Source organism: Polyodon spathula, chromosome 5, assembly GCF_017654505.1.
Source record: "Polyodon spathula isolate WHYD16114869_AA chromosome 5, ASM1765450v1, whole genome shotgun sequence".
Taxonomy (NCBI): domain Eukaryota; kingdom Metazoa; phylum Chordata; class Actinopteri; order Acipenseriformes; family Polyodontidae; genus Polyodon; species Polyodon spathula.
This window is the reverse complement of record NC_054538.1, coordinates 19,515,445-19,538,074: the sequence shown is the minus strand read 5'-3', so window position 1 is coordinate 19,538,074 and position 22,630 is coordinate 19,515,445. Positions and strand designations below refer to the sequence as shown.

The 22,630-nt window shown below is 38.0% G+C and overlaps 1 protein-coding gene across 13 annotated transcripts in view; it reads right to left on the bottom strand.

Moving 5' to 3' along the window:
* The window catches only part of ltbp1 (latent transforming growth factor beta binding protein 1), a 132,636-nt gene that overhangs the window by 13,478 nt on the left and 96,528 nt on the right, over positions 1-22,630 (bottom strand). For 6 of the 13 annotated variants that reach the window (XM_041249969.1, XM_041249972.1, XM_041249974.1 and 3 more), the window contains 8 exons: positions 22,336-22,464; positions 14,653-14,775; positions 12,417-12,545; positions 11,002-11,130; positions 7,939-8,082; positions 4,436-4,600; positions 3,613-3,699; positions 1,913-2,041 (listed from right to left, as the gene is read on the bottom strand). In XM_041249969.1, the coding sequence (XP_041105903.1) occupies positions 1,913-2,041; positions 3,613-3,699; positions 4,436-4,600; positions 7,939-8,082; positions 11,002-11,130; positions 12,417-12,545; positions 14,653-14,775; positions 22,336-22,464 (1,035 nt within the window). Of the gene's footprint in view, positions 1-1,912; positions 2,042-3,612; positions 3,700-3,848; positions 4,037-4,435; positions 4,601-7,938; positions 8,083-11,001; positions 11,131-12,416; positions 12,546-14,652; positions 14,776-22,335; positions 22,465-22,630 lie in introns of those variants that run through there. The other 7 variants (XM_041249976.1, XM_041249977.1, XM_041249975.1 and 4 more) reach the window with 5 other exon arrangements.

The following is a 22,630-nucleotide window of genomic DNA, read 5'->3' as shown; positions in this document are numbered from 1 at the left end:
TGAACTCTGTGGAGCTGAGGGTTACTTGCATCTTTAAGATTGACCTTCGTGTATTCATTCATGTAGTCATGCATTCATTTGTACAGGCCATTTCTATGAGTCACACAGTGAGAATATTCTTGGTGGCAATTTAACACCTGATGCAATGCTCCCAGTAATTTACCAGTTGGGCTTCTAAAAGCAATGCATTTCTTTGGAATTAGAGATGAGTATGTAGTTAAATACCTGACTAAACAAAAACTGTAATAACATCCAGTATCTGTGTTTCTCAAGTATCCAGATCAGCCCACTGTTCAATGCACTTTCTAGTTCTATTTCATTCATTTCAGTGAACTGTAATTTTTTATGTGCCCAGCAGATGGTGGTGCTGTATATAGTATACCAATAGTATAGAGTCTTATTGGTCTGCATCTGAAACTGAAATTCAGAGCTTCTCTCCACAGGAGAAATGTCAATAGCCCAGTGCAGATTTTGATTTTCTATCTAAATAACTTGGGTAATAACAACTGCTGCGTTGCAGAGACAAAAATATTTTTAAAAGTTTAAAAAATGTATTTTTAGCAAGGATACAATGTACAGCATTGTTGCTTACACAATCTGTAGTAGCATGCTGTGACCTAAATACTAAGGAAAGCCTTGACTGATTAGATATGCCAAGCCACCATTACAACACCAAAATGTTTAGTTTTTATTGTTATTATTTTTATTTTTAACCCAGCTTTTTAGGACGCCATGAAGACCACCGTCCCTATCAGTGATTTCTTTAAAGATTTTTTTATTTTTTCTGAATTTTGTGTATTCCCATTCTCAGGCTCTAACTGGAAATGTAAGTCCTTTTTGCAGAGTAGAATACCAGCCATCCCTGCCAATGTGCCAATATACCTCAGCTTATGGTGTGAGAATGTTGTCAGTCTATTAATGAAGTCCAGGCTCCAGTTTCTAAATAGCTATGTAACTCTTCCAAAACAGAAGTGGTCATGGTGAGGCTGCAGTGCTAACTCAGATCACTTCCCCAGATGATTACTGCCCTATACTGTCAAGTATCTGTCAAGGATTAAAACCCTTCTTTGTTCCAAGACTACAGATTAATTTAGGAAATAACTCTGGCAGTGAGTCAGAATTCTTTGCCTAACTCTTGGCTAAATGTTCCATTTTTACAGCAGTGTCGTGATAGATAAGTATGGTAAACGCATCTCTGGTGCTGAGCTCAGAGCTGTGGAACAGCCTCACATGCACGCATTCCCCCCGGGACCGATCTGTGGAGCAACTGCAAAGACAGTGTGTGTGTTCTAATAACTTTGCCCTTTAGAATATTAAGAGAAAAAAAAAATAGATAACAAGCATGTCTTTGTGCTGTACTGGATTAGTTCCCCGTTTAGACCAGCTGTAAGTCTACTTTCCCATCCTACGCTGTCAGGCACAGTTTGTAAATGTAATTCCTGATTTCATCAAACAAAATTCAATACAATGGATCTTTTTCTGACCTTTCTCTTGTAATAATCTGTGTGTAGCCTGCTACCGAAGCCCACAATGTATAGCTCCCGGAGTCTGTGTCTGTATTGAAGGTTTCTGAGATGTGGGTTTGTCACAGTGGATCATGATGGATCGAGGGCAGTTTGCAGACTCGATCCAAAATGATCCATCATGGTTTATATCTTCCGCTGGTGGCTTTCTGCAAACACTGTCATTCCGGACATGTAGGAGACTGTCCTGATGGACACGTTGGTCACTGCAGCGATGACCCACCATTCTATACAAATAGCATTTTAATGATACTCCTTTCCAATTTAAAAATAAAACATCAAAACAGGGGAAAATGATGTGCATAAGGTAGCTGGCCTCTTTTGCTTTTGTTCCTAAATAAACAGCTTTCACACAGCGCCTCATCACACATCGTGTTCAAGTCTCTTACCCAGGCACTGCAGTTTCAACAGGTCATAATACAGGCCCTGCTTGCAGTAGCACTCGAAACTAGGCTGTGTGTTTAAGCAGAACCCATTCTTACAGATTTCCTGCCCAAACAAAACACACTCATCTGCATCTGTAAACAGAAAGGAATAAATGTTCAGGAATCTGGCAAACTCAGCACTAAGCATTCTGAGACTAAGCCAGGGGACAGAGAAGGTTATAACTAGTGATATTAATGCCATTCAGTCTAAGCATATGAAAGTTGTAGGCTGTATACATTTCTCATTGTGTTACGAAATATGAAATAGTTCCTGGTAGTGACATACAGTAATGTACCTTATGAATGTGCCCAAAAACTTGTTCAGTGTTTTTTGTGCAAGAAAGAAGGCATACATAGATTTTCACTACATAATTGACTACACGTTGTATGATATAAAGTTATTCTGACTGAAGATGGAAACAGAGCATGCCTAATGGATAAATTGTTCTTACCTTTGCAATAATAATCCCTGCTTATATTCACTGTGTATAAAGTATACATCAAGCGAGAGCGTTGACAGAACTTGCTCTCTATGCTAAGTGGTAAATTCAACACAAGGAGACCACATGTTGTAACAGAAAAGGGGATCACATGTTAGTCTGCGTTCCATAAAGCTTTACTTCTGGATTAAATCATGTTTCATAGTCTAAAAAATAGCATATCAAACTGCATTTAATCCATTAAAACAGACTTTGGGTACTGAGACTCAAGAGCTGACAACTTACTGTAAGTAAAGAAAAAATAAAACCCGAAAAATTGAAAAGTACCATAAGTTGCCGTAAATTGTCATATCCTACAGCCCATTTATTCAGAACAGCTACAGCATTCGGAGTGCATTAGGCTCACTAATGTTTTCTGAAACATTACCAGGAACCTCCACTCTAACTCATCCAAACCCAAACACGATGCAATGTAAAAATATTATTACAAAACAGTTCATTTTCCACACCACACTGGCAATGGAAAATTAACTGAGCCCTAACTAAGCTTCAATTCAGACTGCCTCTCTCCAGACATTATTAAAATTATGTACATTGGCATGGATTCAAAAGCATGTTGGTACACTTTATGCTGCAATACATTGTTTAGATTATTCCAACACGTGCCTCCTTATAATTTTTCTTAAATTCCTTGGAATGATTATAGCCATTTTAGAACCAGGTCTTTAGTCTTACAAATCTCAACCCAACATAATATTCATACAGTACTTAATTTGGGATAAAATAATAATGGCCTTTTCTATGTGCCAAATATACCAGATTTACTCTATTTTAGAAATATATGCATGCTACAGTATTTAGTATGTATGTAGAATATTTGGTTAATTTAAATAGTTAAACCCGAACATTTATTGAATGTAATTCACAGTGGTACTGTATAGTGCTCCCTGGTTATAAGGCGTTATGGTCGTAGTTCCCATTTGAACCACAATGCCGGTCTATTACCACCAGCACTCTCATTATAATGCAGACTGCAAAACGTCTCTTAAATATGGCCCCAGACTACAGCACTATAAAAGGGTGTACTGTACTTAAATAGCTGCTGTAAGGATGTGGTTAACAGCAAGACTGATATTACAGCACAGAAATGTTTTCAGCAAGGGTATTGCTGTTCTCCTAAGAAGACACTGTAATGCTTAGTCTTCCAGCTCTACCATGGTGTACCTTTGTAGTTCTCTGCAGTGACACCATAAGTGGAGTCTCCATTGGGAATTAATCCTTTCCCTCCAGGGCACATTGCAGAAAACGCAGCTGTGGAGAGAGGATTATATAATGTTATAATGTTAATTACTGGATAAATCAGTTATGTAATTTCCGTTATTAATCTTCAACAGCCCTTTCAAATCACATTTTAACTGTGAATGAATTAATACAAGATGTTACAACTCACTCTCAACTCAAATCTGTTGTTCCCCAGAATGCTGTCGCTGCTGACACCCCTTATCATCTGGTCATGAGGACCTTTGCTGTCTTCTTACAGTTTACGATGCTTCGATTCAGGCTACAGTTCAGTGTAACTCTTCTTGTTGTGCTGTGCAACTCAAAGCACACACACTGCTGCTTGTGCAGTTCTGCAGTGCACCAGTTCCTGAATCCATAAAATGACTCGGGTGAACCCAGCACTCTGATTGGTCAAGACCCCTGTTAATATCTTACCACGGCAACAATGGTTGGATCTCATCACCTTAGTTTAATTTCTTCACCATTTCAGAAGTGCACATGAGGCTATTCATGTAAAGCTCACACTTCTTGGTGATGGAGCGGTATATCACAAAACGGCCACACACCCTGGTGATTGTTTCTGCTTGTATGCAATGTACAATACAATAAATCAGACATTTATATTGGCGCTTTCTTGTCAAGCAGGATATTCAGTTAACTGAAGCAATAAGAACAGGATGGTGCATTTCAGTTATGCTGTCCTTGATAAACAACTTCTTAATATAAAAAAACAAAAAACAAATCAACAACAACATGTGTCCCTTACCCGTTCCTAAGACAGGACAGGGGAACATTTCACAGTTGTCCCCCCAGCCAGCCCCCAGTGTGCAGCAACACTCCTCCTTGGTGACGTTGGAGGTCAGGACATTATCACAGAAGTTGGCATCATTCAGATTGTAGTAGCATTCTTTTCTTTCTACCAATTCAACTGCTGCCATGAAATAAAGTGAAGCACAACATTAAAAAAGAGAACATTTCATAGAACATACCAAGGTTCAACAAATGATATGTTTTTATGTTATTTTATACTGTGCTATAGTATACATTTAAAAGCAAATAGATCATATACACTTAGTCTAATATTTTATTACATATCAATATTTAAAGTAAGTAATATCAATGGGAGCACCTAGTGATACATCACAATGAGTTGACATAGTAATATTTACTAATTTTACAAACTTCAAATATTAATGAAATGCCTCCTTTCCATGCAAGTTGTTTCAATAGCACCGTAGCTATTAGGGCATGGAGAGTCATGTAATTACTTTATAATTACCAACATCTTATTATGCATAGTTACAATGTACTTAATGTGTAAATCTTTTCTCATGATGTATGCAAGTTCACAGTTGTATCAGAAAAGGGTTAGGGTTAGGTTTAGGTTTAGAGTTAAGGATAGTATTAGGGTTATATCGTGCAAAAACCTTTACACATTAAGTACACTGTAACTACGCATAATAACTCTGTAATTATGTGAAAGCACACATGTATTTAGTAACTACTATGTAAATACACAGTAATTACAGACACTTAACATAAAGTGTTAGCGTACTACCCTGCTTGACACAACTTTCTGACTCCATTACCCTTCCTATAATGCTCTTCCTGAAGAGTGAATTGATCAACATGTGCCAAACCATTCTATGGTTTTGTAATGCGGTAGAGCTCAGGAAATGGAACACAGAGATCAAATATACTACCACTATAATAATGTAAAACGTATCTTTCCTGTTAAATCTAATATTTCACATGGATACACTTTTTACTATTTCAGGGTGGGTAAACATTATACGCATATCAGTTGATATGGAACACAAAAATGTGACTGCAGAGAAATATGATACAATGCCATTTTAGCGGAACAGTATAATGATATAATATCATTCACAGGAAGAGCGATTTCCCACCGTGACACATCCCAAACCTGTGACACCTGCCAGAATGTGTAACTTGACCTACTGAACTATACAGAGTTTCCAATCTGTTGATATAATTACATATCAGATCTCAATAGGGCTGACTTGGACCCTTACAGTGCCGCCTTCTTTTACAACAAACTTGTGGAAATGGTAAAAAGATAGAGTTACATAATAGGAATGCTGTTTTGCAGCACTTAAAGTTTTCATTGAGCAATAACTGCTCAACATGGGCACAGGCTATTACTTTAGCTAAATATAACCTTTTTCTTTTTTTTTTTTTTTTTAGAAAATAAACTTTAGTCCAAATCTTATTATGTTTTATTAAATAAACAGCACTAGTCCGCCCCCTCACTGTCTAGTTGGCAGTATTGTTTGGTCACAAAGTGTATATTTCTTTTTCTCGCACTGGGATGAACAGGTTCTGCTTTCCATTAAAATTTTAACAGTCTACCAGATGGCAAGTCTATTTTCAGAATGTGGAAGCGGCGACTCTTTGGAGACGTCCTAATGAACAACACCCCTCTGCTCGCAATACAACGGTGGACTGGGACAGCGCGAGCAATGATGAGTGACTGTGTGCAGCCCTCAGAGACAGGCACGCCAGTGGGTGTCTGGAGGACTGCGTTGGTGAAGTACAAAATCGCTCGGATCTGTAGAGAAACCATCCGCGATTAATGCGCGTGTTGAATTCCAATGGTTTCTTTTGATATGCAAAAAAAAAATGGAGAGTGGCTTGGATGTGGGCCACGGGTGTAGGAATATTTTGTATGGGGAAAGCTTGACTACACTTGTTCAGTGCAAGGAGGCGCTGTTTTCAGTGTATGGCTGTATGGGAAAATGCTTCCAAAAAACCTGCACGTGTTTACAAAATTTACCTGGGAGCATGTTGAAACAGGACTGGTTTGTCAATGTTAAAGATGTACCAGTTAATGCACAACCATCTTACTTCTTTAACTCACAGGGAAATATTCAATTGATCTAAACAGTAGCATCTATATACTGTACCATCACTGTGTAAATAATTAAAATAGGGTTCTTTGTGAACTAACATAAAACAGTACACATGAGTCTGTAGTGTATGATGTGTGTAATATATATATAAACAAATCTTTTTAATGAAGGTATTTAGATCCACCATCACTGAGATTAATTAAATTTATTCCATAATCTTTGCTAAGTAATTTGGGGAAAAAAATATTGGATGGAGTCTACATTACTGCAAACAAAGTTTACAAATTTGGGTCGATTTATGTCTTGTTTTTGCACCATTTTAATAATAATAATGATAATCTTTATTTTATATAGCGCAATTCATGTGACACATCTCAAAGCGCTTTACAGTCCAACAATAATAATACATAATTATAAATAATTATAGCAGGCTATATATGTTAAAACAAAACACACAAAACACAAGTACTTTGCAAACTCATAAAAGCCAGTTCCTTACATAGGCTGAAATGCTGATTAAAAAAAAAAAAAAAAAAAAGTGTTTTTTTAGCTGTCTTTTAAAAATATCCCCATTCTTTGAATCTATAATTATCTGTGGAAGAGCATTCCATAACTTAGGTGCGTAGCAATAGAAAGCCCTATCTCCCATAGACCGGAGCCTGGTTTTTGGCACTCTTCATCTGCAGATCACAGGTTTCACACAGGAGTATATTCAATTAACATATCAGGGATGTTACCTTAACCGGAAAGCAATGCAGGGATGCCAACACAGGTGTTATATGTTCAAATGATTTTGTTCTTGTTAGAACTCAAGCAGCCAAGTTCTGAACATACTGTTACAAGGCATTGCAGTAATCAAGACATGAGGAGACAAAGGCATGCACAAGTCTCTTCGTATAAGATAGAGACAGAATAGGTCTAAGCAGGCTGTGTTACGCAGGTGAAAAAAGGACACCTTGGTAACATTTCGAACATGCGCCTTGACAGTTAGACAGGGATCAAAAATAACACAGATTTCTCATTTCAGCTCTAATTTCAAGCCCGTCAATAACCAAACTGAAGCTCCCCACATTACTCAAGTGATGCGGAGAACCAAGCAGCTTAACCTCTGTCTTATTGCAATTTAGCTGTAAGAAATTCTGTTGCAACCATAATTTAATTTCCACCAAAGAGAGTGAAAGTACAGAAACTATTGTGGTGTCAGGTTTAATATGAAAATAAACCATCAGCATAAGAGTAAAAAAAAAAAAAAAAAAAAAATATATATATATATATATATATATATATATATATATATATATATATATATATATATAAAGAGCAGTAAAGAAACACAGTATATAAATATCACTTTACGGTGACATGCAGTAAAGCAAGGCTGTTTTTGCACATTTACCTGGAGGGGAGAAGGAGTGGCACTGCCCTGTCATGGGATCGTACTCATCGGTCTCATTGGCGCACATGCAGAGGAAAGAGCCTTCCACATTGTCACAGAGGGCATCACCACACACTCCACTCAACATCTCACACTCATTCACATCTGGGGAGACAGAAAGAACAAGCTCAGGATTGTCCAAGTGTACTTACTTACAGCTCATTCAGAATGTCTGATTTGAACTGCTGTTGACTCCAATACTTAATCTTGCATCTATGAACGCATAAAATTGCTAGGGCTGTGCTGGTACCGTATATCCTGCTGTTTATTTCATTAGTTTAACATAACAGTGTTGGCCAGTGGGCTGGTTCAATAGCTATTAGGAAATGAAGACAATGCACAAGTTACTACCCCTATTACTACTGTAATACATTTGTAAAACATAAGAGTCCTTCTGCTTTACTCAGTTTTCGCAGTTCTTTCCTTGTTATTACATGGTTATATATGCTCATATATGCTCATAATATAAAGAATGGCATGTTATAAAAAAAACAAGTATTTTTAAGGTGGCCTGAGGCTGAGGGTGACCTAACCACGGAATAATATTCAGAAAGCATGCACGTGGCCAAGAGAACGGCATTATTTAACCCTATCACCTTTCTTGAGATCTTTTCTATTGAGGATTGAAACTGCAGCCCAAGGCTTTTTCAGCAAAGAGTTTCAGTGCGGGCTTTCATGGGAAACAATCAGACGATTCCAAGGATCTGTCTGCCTTAAATTAAAAAGAACAACTTCAGTGATTGCGGCAACAGTGATTCCCACTGAGAAATGTCGTAGTGCAGAGGGAGCCAATTGTCTGTTGAAAGGGCAGGGTGTGGGGAGACTATCCCCTCTGCCAAATCATATTAGGAAGTGAGCTAGTAGGAGGGGAAGTATTTTATCAGCTTTAATTGGGAGAAACTGTATTGTACCACATAAACACACACTGACAATATTACATGCAAACAAATAGCCCTTTTTCCTCGCTACTCTGGGTTCATATTTTCAGCCTCTTTAATGAAAGAAGCCATGGGAAACAAAATATAAAACCAGTGGTTCAGAAAACCTCCACTGCTACAGTGCTCAGTGCAATTCCTATACAGAACACAAGGTGATGCTACTCACTTTGTCTTCTCTTCAGTGAATTTATTTAACATTTCTGATCATCTAATGATGTAGTCTACTTAATTCCATGTGTGGATGCATGCAAAAGAAAAGTATATGTTACATACGTAGACAATCCATAGACAATACACATAAGAAGGAAATAGCTTTACAAACACCAAGGGTTAAAATTCAATAAAAACAAATACAGTACTATTGCTAATACAGTGCTGTGTTTGGTTTGATCCGTAAAATAAGGAAATAACCTAGACCATCTGCCCCCTAGTCTGCAGAGCAGACCTTGTCTTTTTATGATATACAGGTGTTGTAATAAAGAAATCTCAACATCTCACTCGTGCTCCATCACATACAGCAACCTCCTCACCATGAACAACTCTTTTATAATACCATAGTTGTTTTACCAGTACTACAGCGCTTCTCTGGTTTAACATAAATAAATAATCAGCAGAAAGTCATTTAACATCCATCGCCATTGCCACCACATATCAAGGGTGAAATGATAGAAAAGGTATCTGCATTATGTGTAGAACATCATCAAAGCACACAAGCACTTGAATCCAATAAAACAACATATACTGCAGTATTGTACAGTGTGTTACCTTTCCGGGCTCAAATCCATACAAAAGAATCACACAGGGATACATGTGAAAGTCAACCAAAGAAGTAACCAGATTATAAAACTGTTCTTATACTGTGGAAGTCAGTACAATGCTTGGCCAGGACTATTACTTAACGCTATCTTAAATATTAGGTACAGGATGATTCTGTAATGATGGACTCGCTGTCTGGCCACTCAGCTGAAGGAGTCTAGCTCTTTAAACACAGCAGACATCAGAGAGACCAGGTTGTGACCATCAGTCTTTTTGCTCTGGCTATGTGTATCCATTTCCTTTAAAACAATAGCAAGTAACTATGGAAATATATTTTACTCTTCAGCAATTTTTCTAATGATGCAGTAAGAGAAGCCTGCACGGGTGGTGTGATGTGTTTTATTCATTACTGGTGCTGTTTTAAACCGAGTGATTATTAATGATGGCATCAATCAATGTCTTGGCAGAGGTCTTGGTTTAATTGTCAAGTGGATGCTAACAAGCTCATCGGAAGGCAGAGAAAGTTTCAGTCACAACTCTCGTCACGTGTTGGCTACTGCAGTGATACATTTCCTATCTTGTTTTCAACCATAGCCGTAAGACTGCAAACTCCCTTACTGTATGAGGCTGTGGTCCATTGAAATAAGATTCCCTGTAGAAATAAACAGTGTCTATACTGAATGCTACAACAGGTACCTTTCCTGCAGTAGCTCAAATTAAAGTGGACTGGAACTCTCTTGATAAATTTACCTGAAAGTACCAGAAATCCTTTTACATTACCATATCCACGTGAATTTAATTGCTAGCTGTTTTTTATTTTTATTGGAATTCTATAAAATCCAAACCCCATGTTAATTTTAAAGTCTGTTGTCTTCAAATTCAAATTAAAAAAAAAAAATGAAATTTGTGAAACTGTCCTAGACTATTGTTAAAGCTATTAAAGAACTGTTTTTAAAATAAACATTCTTTAAATGCCTGATGAGATAAAGCTAACGATTTTAACTAATACAGGTATGTGATTACATTTCAATTTCTAGCACTTATTGTAAAGTGTTCCCAGCGCACTGAGATATAGGGATATGAGATATGAGATATCTCTGTCCAGTCTGGGCACTGTGGTGAGCGTGTGTGTGTGCGTGCGTGTTAGTGTGTCTGTGTGTGTTAGCGTGGCACTGTGTGTGTGCGCGCGTGTGTGTGTGTGGGGGTTAGAGTGCATGTGTGTCAGTAGTGTGTGTTAGTAGTGTGCGTGTGTGTGTTAGTGTGTATGTGTGACAGTGTGCGTGCGCACATGTGTGTGTGGGTGTCAGTGTATATAAAAGCAACCACTCACCGATGCAGCCACGGCCGTCCTGCGAGTCCTGAAACCCCTGGTCACAGAGGCAGCGAAACGAGCCAGCTGTGTTTTCACAGAATCCGTGGCCGCCACATGCAGTGCTGTTTACAGAACACTCATCAACATCTGCAAACGAGACATTAGAGAAATCATCGTCAGACTACATTCTGCCCGGCAGCCATTTCACCTGGCCTTGTGGGAACAGCCCTAAAAGGAGAAGAATCCACCTGCTAACAAAGCTGAAAACAGGAAGGCCATTACAAACATGTACATACGTTATACAGAGACTGCATTTTGAAAAAAAAAAAAATAAGTAATGATGCAGTACTGGATGTTTTATCACAAAAAAAAACAACTTAAAGCAGCAGTGCTAAGTTTCCCTTGTTAGATAACCTGAACAGTTATGGTATCAGAGCATATATTAACATATACATCAACGGTTAATTCTAACTGCCTTACAACAGCTACTGAAATCCAGTAGTTTAAGAGGACTTTGAGTTTTACAGGGTGAAGTCTATCCCAGAGTTACAAGAAACACAAGAACAACCAGAAACAGGAGGGGAAAAAAAAAACATCTCATAAACCCCACAGAACATGGAAATGTACAAATTTACAACAGCACTAGGAAAACAAATACTAACGCAGAAGCAGCTATGTTATAAGAAGCAAAGGCACAGCAGACAAGTAACTAACTAGACTGCTACCAGGCAATGCCTATAAAGTGAGCAACTAATGCTTATCTACAAAGCAGCAGCGGCTGCAGCCCCTTTATTGCGCTTTTTAATGAAAGACAGACTTCTGCTCGGTGTCTCAGACACAGCTGGACAGCTAAGTGAGTGCCCAGTTCAACTCATACGCTACAGTACCAACAGATCTACTACAGGTTACTTAGCTCAATGTATATGAAAACCAACAGGTAGAGTTTTCCTTCATGGAAGCTGACACAAAAACTACTTTACTGTACATGTTAAACTAATGTTGAAGACACACAGATCTCACAGCAAAGCCATTTTCTTACATATGACAGCAGGGGTAAAACTATACCAGGGTATATATAGGGATATGTGCATTTCATTTTCTCTACTGCTTTTAAATGCATTTTTTTAAAGTATAATATTGAATGCTGGACTGCTGGATAAGCCTTATTAAAAAGGGTGTGGGGAGAGGGGCCTAATACCATTGTCAAAAGAATTGCCCGGGTTAGTTTACCACAGCGTACAATGCATTCAATATGATCAAAGCCAGTGAATTAAACAGTGTTACAGAACACAGCACTACTACCATCACATTGATAGCCCATACTCGATAGTCTACACCACACAGCACTGGGACCAAGTGTTGTAAAGTTCTACAGAGCTTTCTGATAGGAAGCTGGATGGACACAGAGAACTGCTTTAGACAGGCAAACTCACCAACACAGATCCCATTGGGCTCTTGCCTGTGACCGGGAGGGCAGTCCATGATGCATTTGTACGAGCCCTGCGTGTTTTCACAGCGCCACGTCCCACAGATACGGCTGTATTCCTTGCACTCATCAATGTCTGTGCAAGAAGATCAAAGTGGTTTTATATTTTATATATATATATATATATATATATATATATATATATATATATATATATATATATATATATATATATATATATATATATCTCAGGACACAAATCGGCAGGAAGGTTTATGACAGGGGTCACAAGGTTAACGGGACAGGCTACAGATATAATAAGAGGGGATTTCTGCATTCGCAGAATGATGGGCTCTGAAGAAAAACAGAACACTTTCCTCCAGTCAGCCAAATCTGATGCCAGTGCCAGTGTTATGGTTTAAACCTGATTTATGTATACAAATGATTAGGTTGAAATGGAGTGTGTCTAGGCCTCAGCAGGTGAAGTGCTAAGGTTACACGTATGGACGGGCCTTTTTGGACAAGATTGTAATAGCACAGTATATGGTTAGTGCTAAGGTTGGGGTAGATCTTTAGGTTTCAATTAGACCATTGACATTTCAATGTGGAGGTGCACTGACTTTTTAGATACCAGGAACAAAGTTGTCATATTTAAAATGAGTTGAGCCAAGCCTCCTGACATCCTGGGGGACTGTACAAATCTTCAGACAAAGACTCTGGCAGCTCCATTGACCTTCTATGGGGATTTTCATGATGCATCTATGCTGATCCTCATCTTATTCAAGGATAACCTCTTTTGTCCCTCTGTTTGGTGTGTCTGGACCAGCCCACAAGGGAAGTGAATGTCACACAAAAACAGCATTGTTTTAGGAAAATGAGGCTGTGCTGTGAAAGGCTGTTCTGTGTCACATGGCAGGATGGGAGAGGTCAAGATGGGGTCATGGTGAATGAGCTCCATTGTAATGAGCTGATCTTTTATTGCACCAGATTCAAGAGGCCGGGATGGATTACGGCTTTGATGGGTTTAGCATTTGGAGTTGTGGTTGTAGGCTATTTCCCATCTACCCTGATCCGTTCAGATACCACAGGTTACTTTTATAGGGCATATAGTCCCTGTTGGAACTGTCTATTCCCCATCAGTATTTATTAAACAGTGCAGGTGGAATATCAAATCTACCTGGAAACTGTAGAATATACTGTAGACTAGGTTATAGACTAGGTATGGGATTATTGTATAGCCATCCATTGTATGTGTGATCGTGTTTGGCTGGATCAATATGGACCTACAATGTTATCAATTAACAACTCCATAAAATACCTAGCCAAATCCTTTAAATTAAACATGTTTTCCCATCATTAGCAACATATATAAATCAATACATAAAACTATGTTTTGATTTATATTGTGTTGACAGCAAATTAACAGACTGCTGTAATCCTTTCATCTAAAACATGCACACACCTTACTCCTCATTAGTTTAGGACAATATGTCATTTAGAAAAGACCCCACACCGAGATTACTAAACACGATGGTCAGAATTCCTCAGAGGGGTAAAACAATTAATATGTACATTTTTACCTAGAAATCTGCCATCCAGACTAATTCAGATCTTTGCTTTAGGATCACAGTTCAAGTAGGTCCTAGGTTCAGCTCGGTCGCTGCCTTCTATTGCTATAGTAAATTAACCAAAGAAGGAATATGGCTATACAATAAATGTCACTGGATAGAGACAGGGCAGCCCCATACAGACTTCTTTCCCATCCCTATTCTTTATTGGCCCATAAACAACCCTGACCCCCTCCACATTCTGTAATATACACCACATGCACAGTGAGCTCAGACTTTCTGTTAATTCTGTGGATCAGGCAATGAGTGGAGCAGACACCGCACATGTGGACAGGCAGGCTTGTGTTTCCTTATTAATGGATGGAACTGCATTTTGATCATCAGATTGAAGGGGAAACATGTAGCTCAGGTTAATCCCTCCAGGAAGTGTGTAGATTTAGAAGGAAAGCCAATCAAAAAACAAACAAGTAATATAGGACCACAAAATAAGGGGGACTGCACAGCAGGGATAGTTATTACTGCTATTAATGCTAACCCACATATACTGTACAGCAGGTCACTTTTTAAGAGTTGCCAGTGTAAATGAATCTCAGACACCATCACATTAAAGAGCTCTGTCACATTAAATACTGTCAGAGCAATGTACAGACTACAAAACTAGAAACAGAAGGTTACCAATGCAAGTTTCATTAGCCGGCTTTAGGTGATAGCCTGTAGCACAATCACATCTATAGGAGCCATCGGTGTTGACGCACGTGCCACCATGACATTTGGTGTCATCTGTACATTCATCCAGATCTGGAAAAAACACATACCTGTTTGAGTTAATGCACACATGCAGTATGTACAGAACCTTGATAAGAAGTGGTACAGTACCGATACATTCTTTATAAGTGACCTCAAACTGCATTCTTCATCAGACAAACGGCTCACTTTAAAAAACCATTAAAGATGTTTTTTTATACACGGAATTGTTAAGTGCCTCCCTCTGCTTCATGGCTGGCTCTTGGAGCTGTGCACAATGAAACCAGGAACTTCCACGAAAAGACCTGAATCAAAGGCTTTGATTATCTTCAGTCTTTCACAATGTTAGCAGAAATACTTTCAGATTGGAATACAAAGGCAGATAAGCATTCGATAAGTTTCCTAATTTGTTTTGCGCCCCTTTAATCAGATTCATGACTGCGTATGGTCATTGCAGATATGAGTTTGAAAGTGCTGTACTTGCAACAAAGGAAATGAAAGTACATGCTGATAAAGCAACGGCTGCCCTTTATAACCATCAAATAAGATTGACCCTCGTCCATTTCTTTCCGGTCACGCCTGTTTCCAAAACTCAAAAATCACCAGCAGCACATGTGTCAGGGAAGCTGTGGTAGAAGAAAATGATACACAGCTGACCTAAACATGTACTCGTTTAGATTTTAAAGGGATAATTCAAAAACCTTATTTTGTACCAGTTCAGTTTCCTTTTATGTGTGCTCACGATCAGTCTCTATTGTTGTTTCTGCTTAGATTACTGTTTACAATGCTTACTAACTATTCCAGCAAAAATAGTAAAAAAAAAAATAATAATTATCTCGAAGATTAATTTATTAAATCAATGATACACAGTCAAAAATTTGAAGTATTGCTTTCAGGAATGTTTTTTAAGGAGTGTTTTTGAAGAGCCTTATCTTTTTATTAAATGTCTATTTAAAAAATAGAATACAGATTTATCTCTCTAAAACAGTTGAAAAAAGGGTTTCATGAACCATGCTTCATTTCATTAATCAAAATGGGCCCTAACAAAACAACCCTTAAAGTTTTGTGAATACAGCCCATAATAGCATATTAAAAACTTGGACGATATTGCCATCTCAATTTTACTTAAGTGCTGTTGTAAATGGAAATAAAATGTGTGGGCTCATTTTATAAAGAATAATATGCATTGGTTCATCTTCTACAAACTTACTGTTGCTGTTAATGTTTGGCTCCTGATTGAGTCCATACAGAATGATCCAGCTGTCTAAATACAAGCCTATTCTCCTGCATGCTGGTTTAAATATGAATGAAAACGCTTTTGAATGCACTGTAATTTGTTTGACATCTGTTGGGCTTTTAAAACCTCATATTACTGCAGTTCCTTTTCTTTGAAGGTACAATACCTTGCGATAAAGAATATAATTAAATTGGTCCAGTTGAAACTGTTCCGTGACTTCATTCAAGTTTTGGCTAATGTCCATCCAAAGAAGAAGAAGAAGAAGAAGGAGAAGAAGAAGACTATACAATAAATTGTATATGCATATACTTTACTATATAATGCATATTCCCTTGATCATTTGCAGTTTTTTTATGTATCAGTCAGATAGCTAAATAACTGAGGGAACACTATACTTTGAAAGAAAAAAGCAACTTCAGGCTTTGTACAGTAACTGCTTGACAGCTGTCTACAATCAGATTCTATAAACAGGGGTTCATTTATAAATAAAAAAGGCACCGGATCTTATAATTAAGGAAGAGGGATAGTATTTTTGTATATAGACCTAATGTACTAACCTTGATTTACTTCCACATAGGACTCAATTTGTTCTCATCTTCCTATGGGATTTGTGTCTGTAGCTGCATGCTGATCTTGCCCTAGCCATGTTTTAACATAATCTTCAGGTCTGAACAATATCAGTGGCGGGCCGACTAATCTAATGAACACAAGCAATGACACTGTTGTTATTAAGAGCGCTAGTCTTCTGGGGTTTTGCCATTTCGTTACAGTACACTTTTGTCATTCGATTCATGGACATGTACATCTTTGTACATGTTATGTATGAAGAGGTTTTTTTTTGTAATTTTTTTTTTCATACCACTAATCATTCGCAAACTGTACAATTCTAGCATGTCAGTAAAAAAGGTAGCGGATCTGAGATCCAGTATGATCCGACACAAATGAACGCGTCTATAAGTTTATCATGATGACCATGCAAAGGTCTTCAGATCATTGTGGGCGACTGGTGTAAGCTTGCCAATTAGAATTATTTGTATCTTTCTGTTGCTGCCAGCTTCAGTGGGCTGGCGCAGGCAGAGCAGCAGACACTGACTGGCACGGCCAAGTATCGCAGAGTGGGGGTGGTGAGAACTGAAGAGTAAATACTATTGTAAGGTAATATTTCACTAAATCTCCAACCTGGCAGATATTTCAGTTCCTGTCGCCCATGTAGCTTGTGCTTTTCCAACATGTTTTGTTAGGTTGCTCTTCAAAGCCTACTTAAGAATTATTTCCTTCATCATAAATAAAGGCATTTTCCTTCATGAGGAACTGAGTGATGAAAAAGTTATATCAATGTATTTAAGCAACGCTAAAGCTTAGAGGGAGGCTCTCTTGCTGTTACTGATGCACATGCTTTTCAAAGCGACAAGACTGGTCAGTGTACTGAGTTAACATGGAAGGGCAACTCGCCAATTCTCTTAACTGCTTCTTAAATGTCTTCTACTATTAATCAGCAAACTTGCATTTTATTTTGTGTTTGGTTCTCTATTACAAACCCCAGATTATCCCAGCGGTATAAACACATCACTCCAGAACTGTCATTTTCAGTTATTTCCAGAGTGTCTATGCACGGTTGTAAAGGTAAAACAAAATGGCTGCCATCTTGTCATTGGCTAAAACCATGGGTTCCACAGATGGGCTCTCAAAACTCCCTAAACATCACCCCAAAATGGTGGAACTCAATATACAGAGGAAAGCACTTGCCAAAATGTCTGCTTTTCATAGTTTTACTTCAAAACTTTATAATTAAATAAGGGACCAGAGTGCCTTACAGAATGCTCTCATACCTCAGGGTAGCTGTACAGTGGGTCTGTAAAACTCCTTCAGTTTCACAACTATTTGTCACTTTCAGTGAGCTGAAACATGAGCTCATCCTCAACAGCTGATGCCAAACACTAACTGTTGTAGGAATTAAATAATAATTCCTCATCAACAACACTTAAAAATAACATGTCACAACAGACCTACTGCTTATCTTTCTTATAGCAGCATTTGACAGTGCAAAGATAACAGCAGTATTCAATTCTCGTCAGTCTACATGTATTCTCAGAGCGTTTCTTTTTAAAACACATTTCATTGAGTCGACAGAAAAGGGAGGAATTATACTGCACCACAGGCTCTAATGAGTCTATTCATAAAGGGCTAACGCCTGTTGAAATGAGAACAGGAGTACATGATTGGATTTCGTCCATAGACGTCTATTTAACGGCAGTTGCTATTTATAAGAGATAATTCAGATATGTCGTTAAGCCCCAATGATTTTCATCTATGAAGGCATGTTTTTAATGAATTGAGAGAAAGGTTAACGATTACCTCATTAGCATAAAGTTTTCATCAGTTCTGAGCATCAACCTGCTATTCACTTGAGTGAACGACAGCAAAATGCTGCCGATAACTATCAGATATTGAACGCTTTCTACAGTCAAGTCTAAACTAACGACAACCCTGGCAGCCTATTTTTCTAAAGACATATTTTATTACTGCGCTTGCTCTGTTCTACAGTTTGACACACCCGTGAATAACACTGCCTATTATGAAACAGCGCTGTGAAGCAGAGAGCAAGTTACAGACTGAGAATAGTTTTTTTATTATTATTATTTCTTTGCCGTGATCTGCGGTTGACAGTGGTCCTTTTCTTTATTTCTTTTACCTGTGTTCACAATAAACAGTTTGGACAAATACTGCCTGTGTGAACATGTAGCATCACAATATAGAGTAAGCAAGTGCTGCTAATGCAGTTGCTGGGAAATTCAAGCTTGCTTGGTATTGTTAAAAACTCTGATCAAGCCTCAGTGCGACGAAGGCTCCCACAACGTACCTCACACAGGGTAGCTCACACAGGGTAGTGCTGCTTGCGCAACTTGTAATAGATGTCATCATTATAAGCTACAGCCCCATCACATGAAAAAGGTGATAGATTTAGGTACTAAAACTAAGTTTATTTCATAACAATAACCTAACCCTAAACCTAAGGTTGGTGGGGATTGGTTGTAACTTTAAATACACACAACAATAACCTAACCCTAAACCTGAGGTTTGTGGAATATTATGGTCACGTGGTAGGGCTGTTAAGTGTCAATGAAGCACTACGTAAATTACAAGTTGCACACTCAGAACTACCCTGTGTGAGCTACTCTTTGTTAGCTACTCTTTGTTAGCTACCCTGTGTGAGCTACCCTGTGGGTGCCTTTGTTCTGCAGCTATATACACTTGGTCTCAATCAGTGTTCAAAAGGCAGCCTTTTTTTTTTTTTTGAGCATCACAAAACGATCCATTTTGTGTACAGTGTGCAATGCGGTGTGAAACTTTCATTGATCCATAAACATAACCTCTCCCCTGATTATTAATAATAATAATAATAATAATAATAATAATAATAATAATAATAATAATTTGTAAAATTAACATTTAAAGTTTTCAAAATGATTATTATTATTATTATTATTATTACTACAAGAATTACAGTATTATTCACATGTCCTCCTACTATGCTTTTTGTTTATTTATTTATTTATCCATTTTTTTTGGTATGTGCGTATGGAAATGTGTTTACTAGCATTGCCAAACAAAACGAAAATACAAATGTATTTATTTAAAAAAGACTCTTTTTCTAAATTATGACATGTCCTGTTTTTTAGGCAGACATGAGGCATCGGAATCAGATTTTGCGAACTGCCTGTGACTGGCGGCTGCAGACTCGGGTTTCGGTAGTAGGCTGTCGGTGGAATCATTTTTTCTTTTTGCAACAGCTACCGACACCACCCAGGAAACATTAATAATGCTGATGATGTCAACAAAAAGAGGCAGATTTTCATTCTTGAATGACTATAAGTGTTTTGCAACAGTCGCCTGTTTGCTCAGATCATTTTATGAATAGCTATATGTACGACTTTGATTAGTTTTAAACAAAATTTGTTTTATGAAGGCAGTCGGCAAGTACTTTTATGAATAGAGCCCCCAGAGATGAAAAATGAAACATCAATCAGATGCAAAATGATGAGGAACAACAAAATTATAATGTAGACCTTACTGGTACCATTTAAAACTACAGTATAAACGTTAAAAGTCATGTGTAAATCATAAAGCCTGAGAAAAAATAAAATTAATCCCTTGTAAATTAAATCTCTACTTTTTCTCAAACTCATAATGTTCTGTACTAAATATGTTCACCTCAGAGATGTCAGCTTTATTAGGTGACTTGATTTATGAAATCTGTCATTTGCCAACAGAACACTTGATAATAAGTGTTCATTTGGCACCGTCTCAGTAACCCCCCCCCCCCCCCCCCCCCCCCCCCAGTTCTCACATTCAGACCTGCAGAGAGCAAAAAGAGAGCCTTGCACCAAATATTTTTCTTTGTCTAGACAGCTTGCTCAAAGGCCCCCTTTTTTACTGCAGGAAAGGGCATTTATTTCTTTAATCACCTTGTAAAACAACTGCCGATGGGCAAGCCTTCTGGCACGGGCTGCTGGTGGAAAATGTAAAAGCAGCATCATATGTAAAACTAAAACGACTTTCAAGGGACAATGAGGAACCTATGAGGTAAGCTAAAATGACAGAGTTAGACAAGCCAGCCAGAAAGCTAAAAGCATCCCTAATTGCTGAACTCATAACCACAGATGAGAGCCTGGCTAGTAAGGTTTGTATCTGAAAGGCATGAGGGATTTTCCTTCTGCGGTTTGTCAGCAGTTCTGACAGCTGTTTATTTGTGTTTATCAGGCGGTTAGAATGTCAAACGCTTTTTTCTTCTGTGCTTAAACTCTTTGAGCTTTTTGAAGACGCTTGCTTGTGAAAAGACAATAAACAGCATGCCGATGTATGCTAAGTATTTCCATCTTTTAATCTCATTTTGTTCACTATTTACTGTGGGGGTATTACTTTCATGTTTTTTTTTTTACATTTTCAGTTTACAAATCAACCCAAAACACATTTCTTTTTTGTTTGTACTAGACACACTTAAAATCCAGTTTAGGATTCCATATATTGTACAAGTACTACTGTTGAACAATATACTGTTGGTTCTAAATATGCCGTCAATATGATTTACCATGCTTTATAATGCCTTGCTTTACTATACCATACTATGTGCTTGCATTAACATTTTGTCATGTTTAGAAATCAAATAAAAAGATACAAGGATCAGAAGCTTGTCATCTAATGTAACTCATTTACAGTCACATGACATCAAATGTCCATCAGAGACCACCCTTTGACTTGCTCACTGTGATGTATTCAAAAAACCGAGGATGGATTTAACAATGCGCAAATAGTGTATGTATAGTGTATGCGATTTCAAATGTGTAACGATGCTAAAATCTTTGGTACTCTGGGACAAATGGGATCTTTCAGGGATTCAAAGATCAAGATACCAACAGTAAATCCTCGGGGCTAGCAGCCACTGCCAGGCAACCTTCACAGGAGAGGGAAATAAAAGCTTCTCAGATGCTAAGCGTATCCTTCCAAAGCCTTCTGCACGCAGAGCAATCTTTTATGGTAACTTTTTATAACGCTGCATTAATCATGAAACAAAATTCTGCAGCTGCACTATTTACCAGCATTAGTTTCATCTGAGTGCCTACCTGTGTGTGTGTGTGTGTGTGTGTGTGTGTGTGTGTGTGTGTGTGTGTGTGTGTGTGTGTGTGTGTGTGAGAGTGTGTGTGTGTGTGTGTGTGTGTGTGTGTGTGTGTGACAGCTTGTCTGCGAGCAATATAGTATTGAAATCACTTGCATAAAATAACGAAAACAAACAAAACAGCACATTAAGAATTTTAGCATCGGTAAAATGTTGCTTTTAAAATATGGTTTTGAAGAGTAAATCTTTTAATGCTCAGACATCCTTTTTTAAAATTATTGCTATCATTATTATTACTAAAAATGAGTGTTGTAATACCCCGTGTTCACAGTATAATTTAATGGGAGTCAATGGGCTCTTACGGTATAAATAATCCAATGTCAATGTTTCAGAGTTTCTTGCTTTGAAGAATATAATAGAAAGGTGATTATTCTTTTCTATCTAATGCTGGTTCACTGCCTCTGCTCTTCAACGTCCACTGCTGGCATGTTGCCTTTTACAATTACAGCTTTAATGCTCTTTAAATTGATTCAAATGTAACTAAAACATGTGAAACTGACTTGACCTGGTTACCGCTCGTTTATATATCACTTTCATTGTGTATTTCTTCACAACAACAGCGGTCCGAATTCCAGCTCTTAGTCAACAACAAAAAGTAACCAAGGCCCAACGCTGGCTTGTTCTTTTCTTTTGTGTTTGATGTGAAAGCAGCGATCCTCCCTCTGAATAAAAGCACTCGCCTGACTGCTCATCCAGTCCTTACCTTCACAGCTGTGCCCGTCGGCGGACACAGAGAAGCCCTGCTCACAGATGCAATGATAGGACCCCTCTGTGTTAAGACACTCCCCCTGAGGGGCACACAGCTCTGCATCGTCCAGGCACTCATTGATGTCTGTGTGGGCGAAACACGGTGAGCGGGTCAGAAGCAAAAACAAGCTAATATATATATTACAAACATTGCAAAGTGTAATAAAGCAACGTGAAATCAAGGTAAAGCATAGATAACCATTGTAAACTACGGTAAATACACAGTATAACTAAGGGAAAAGCATGGGAAA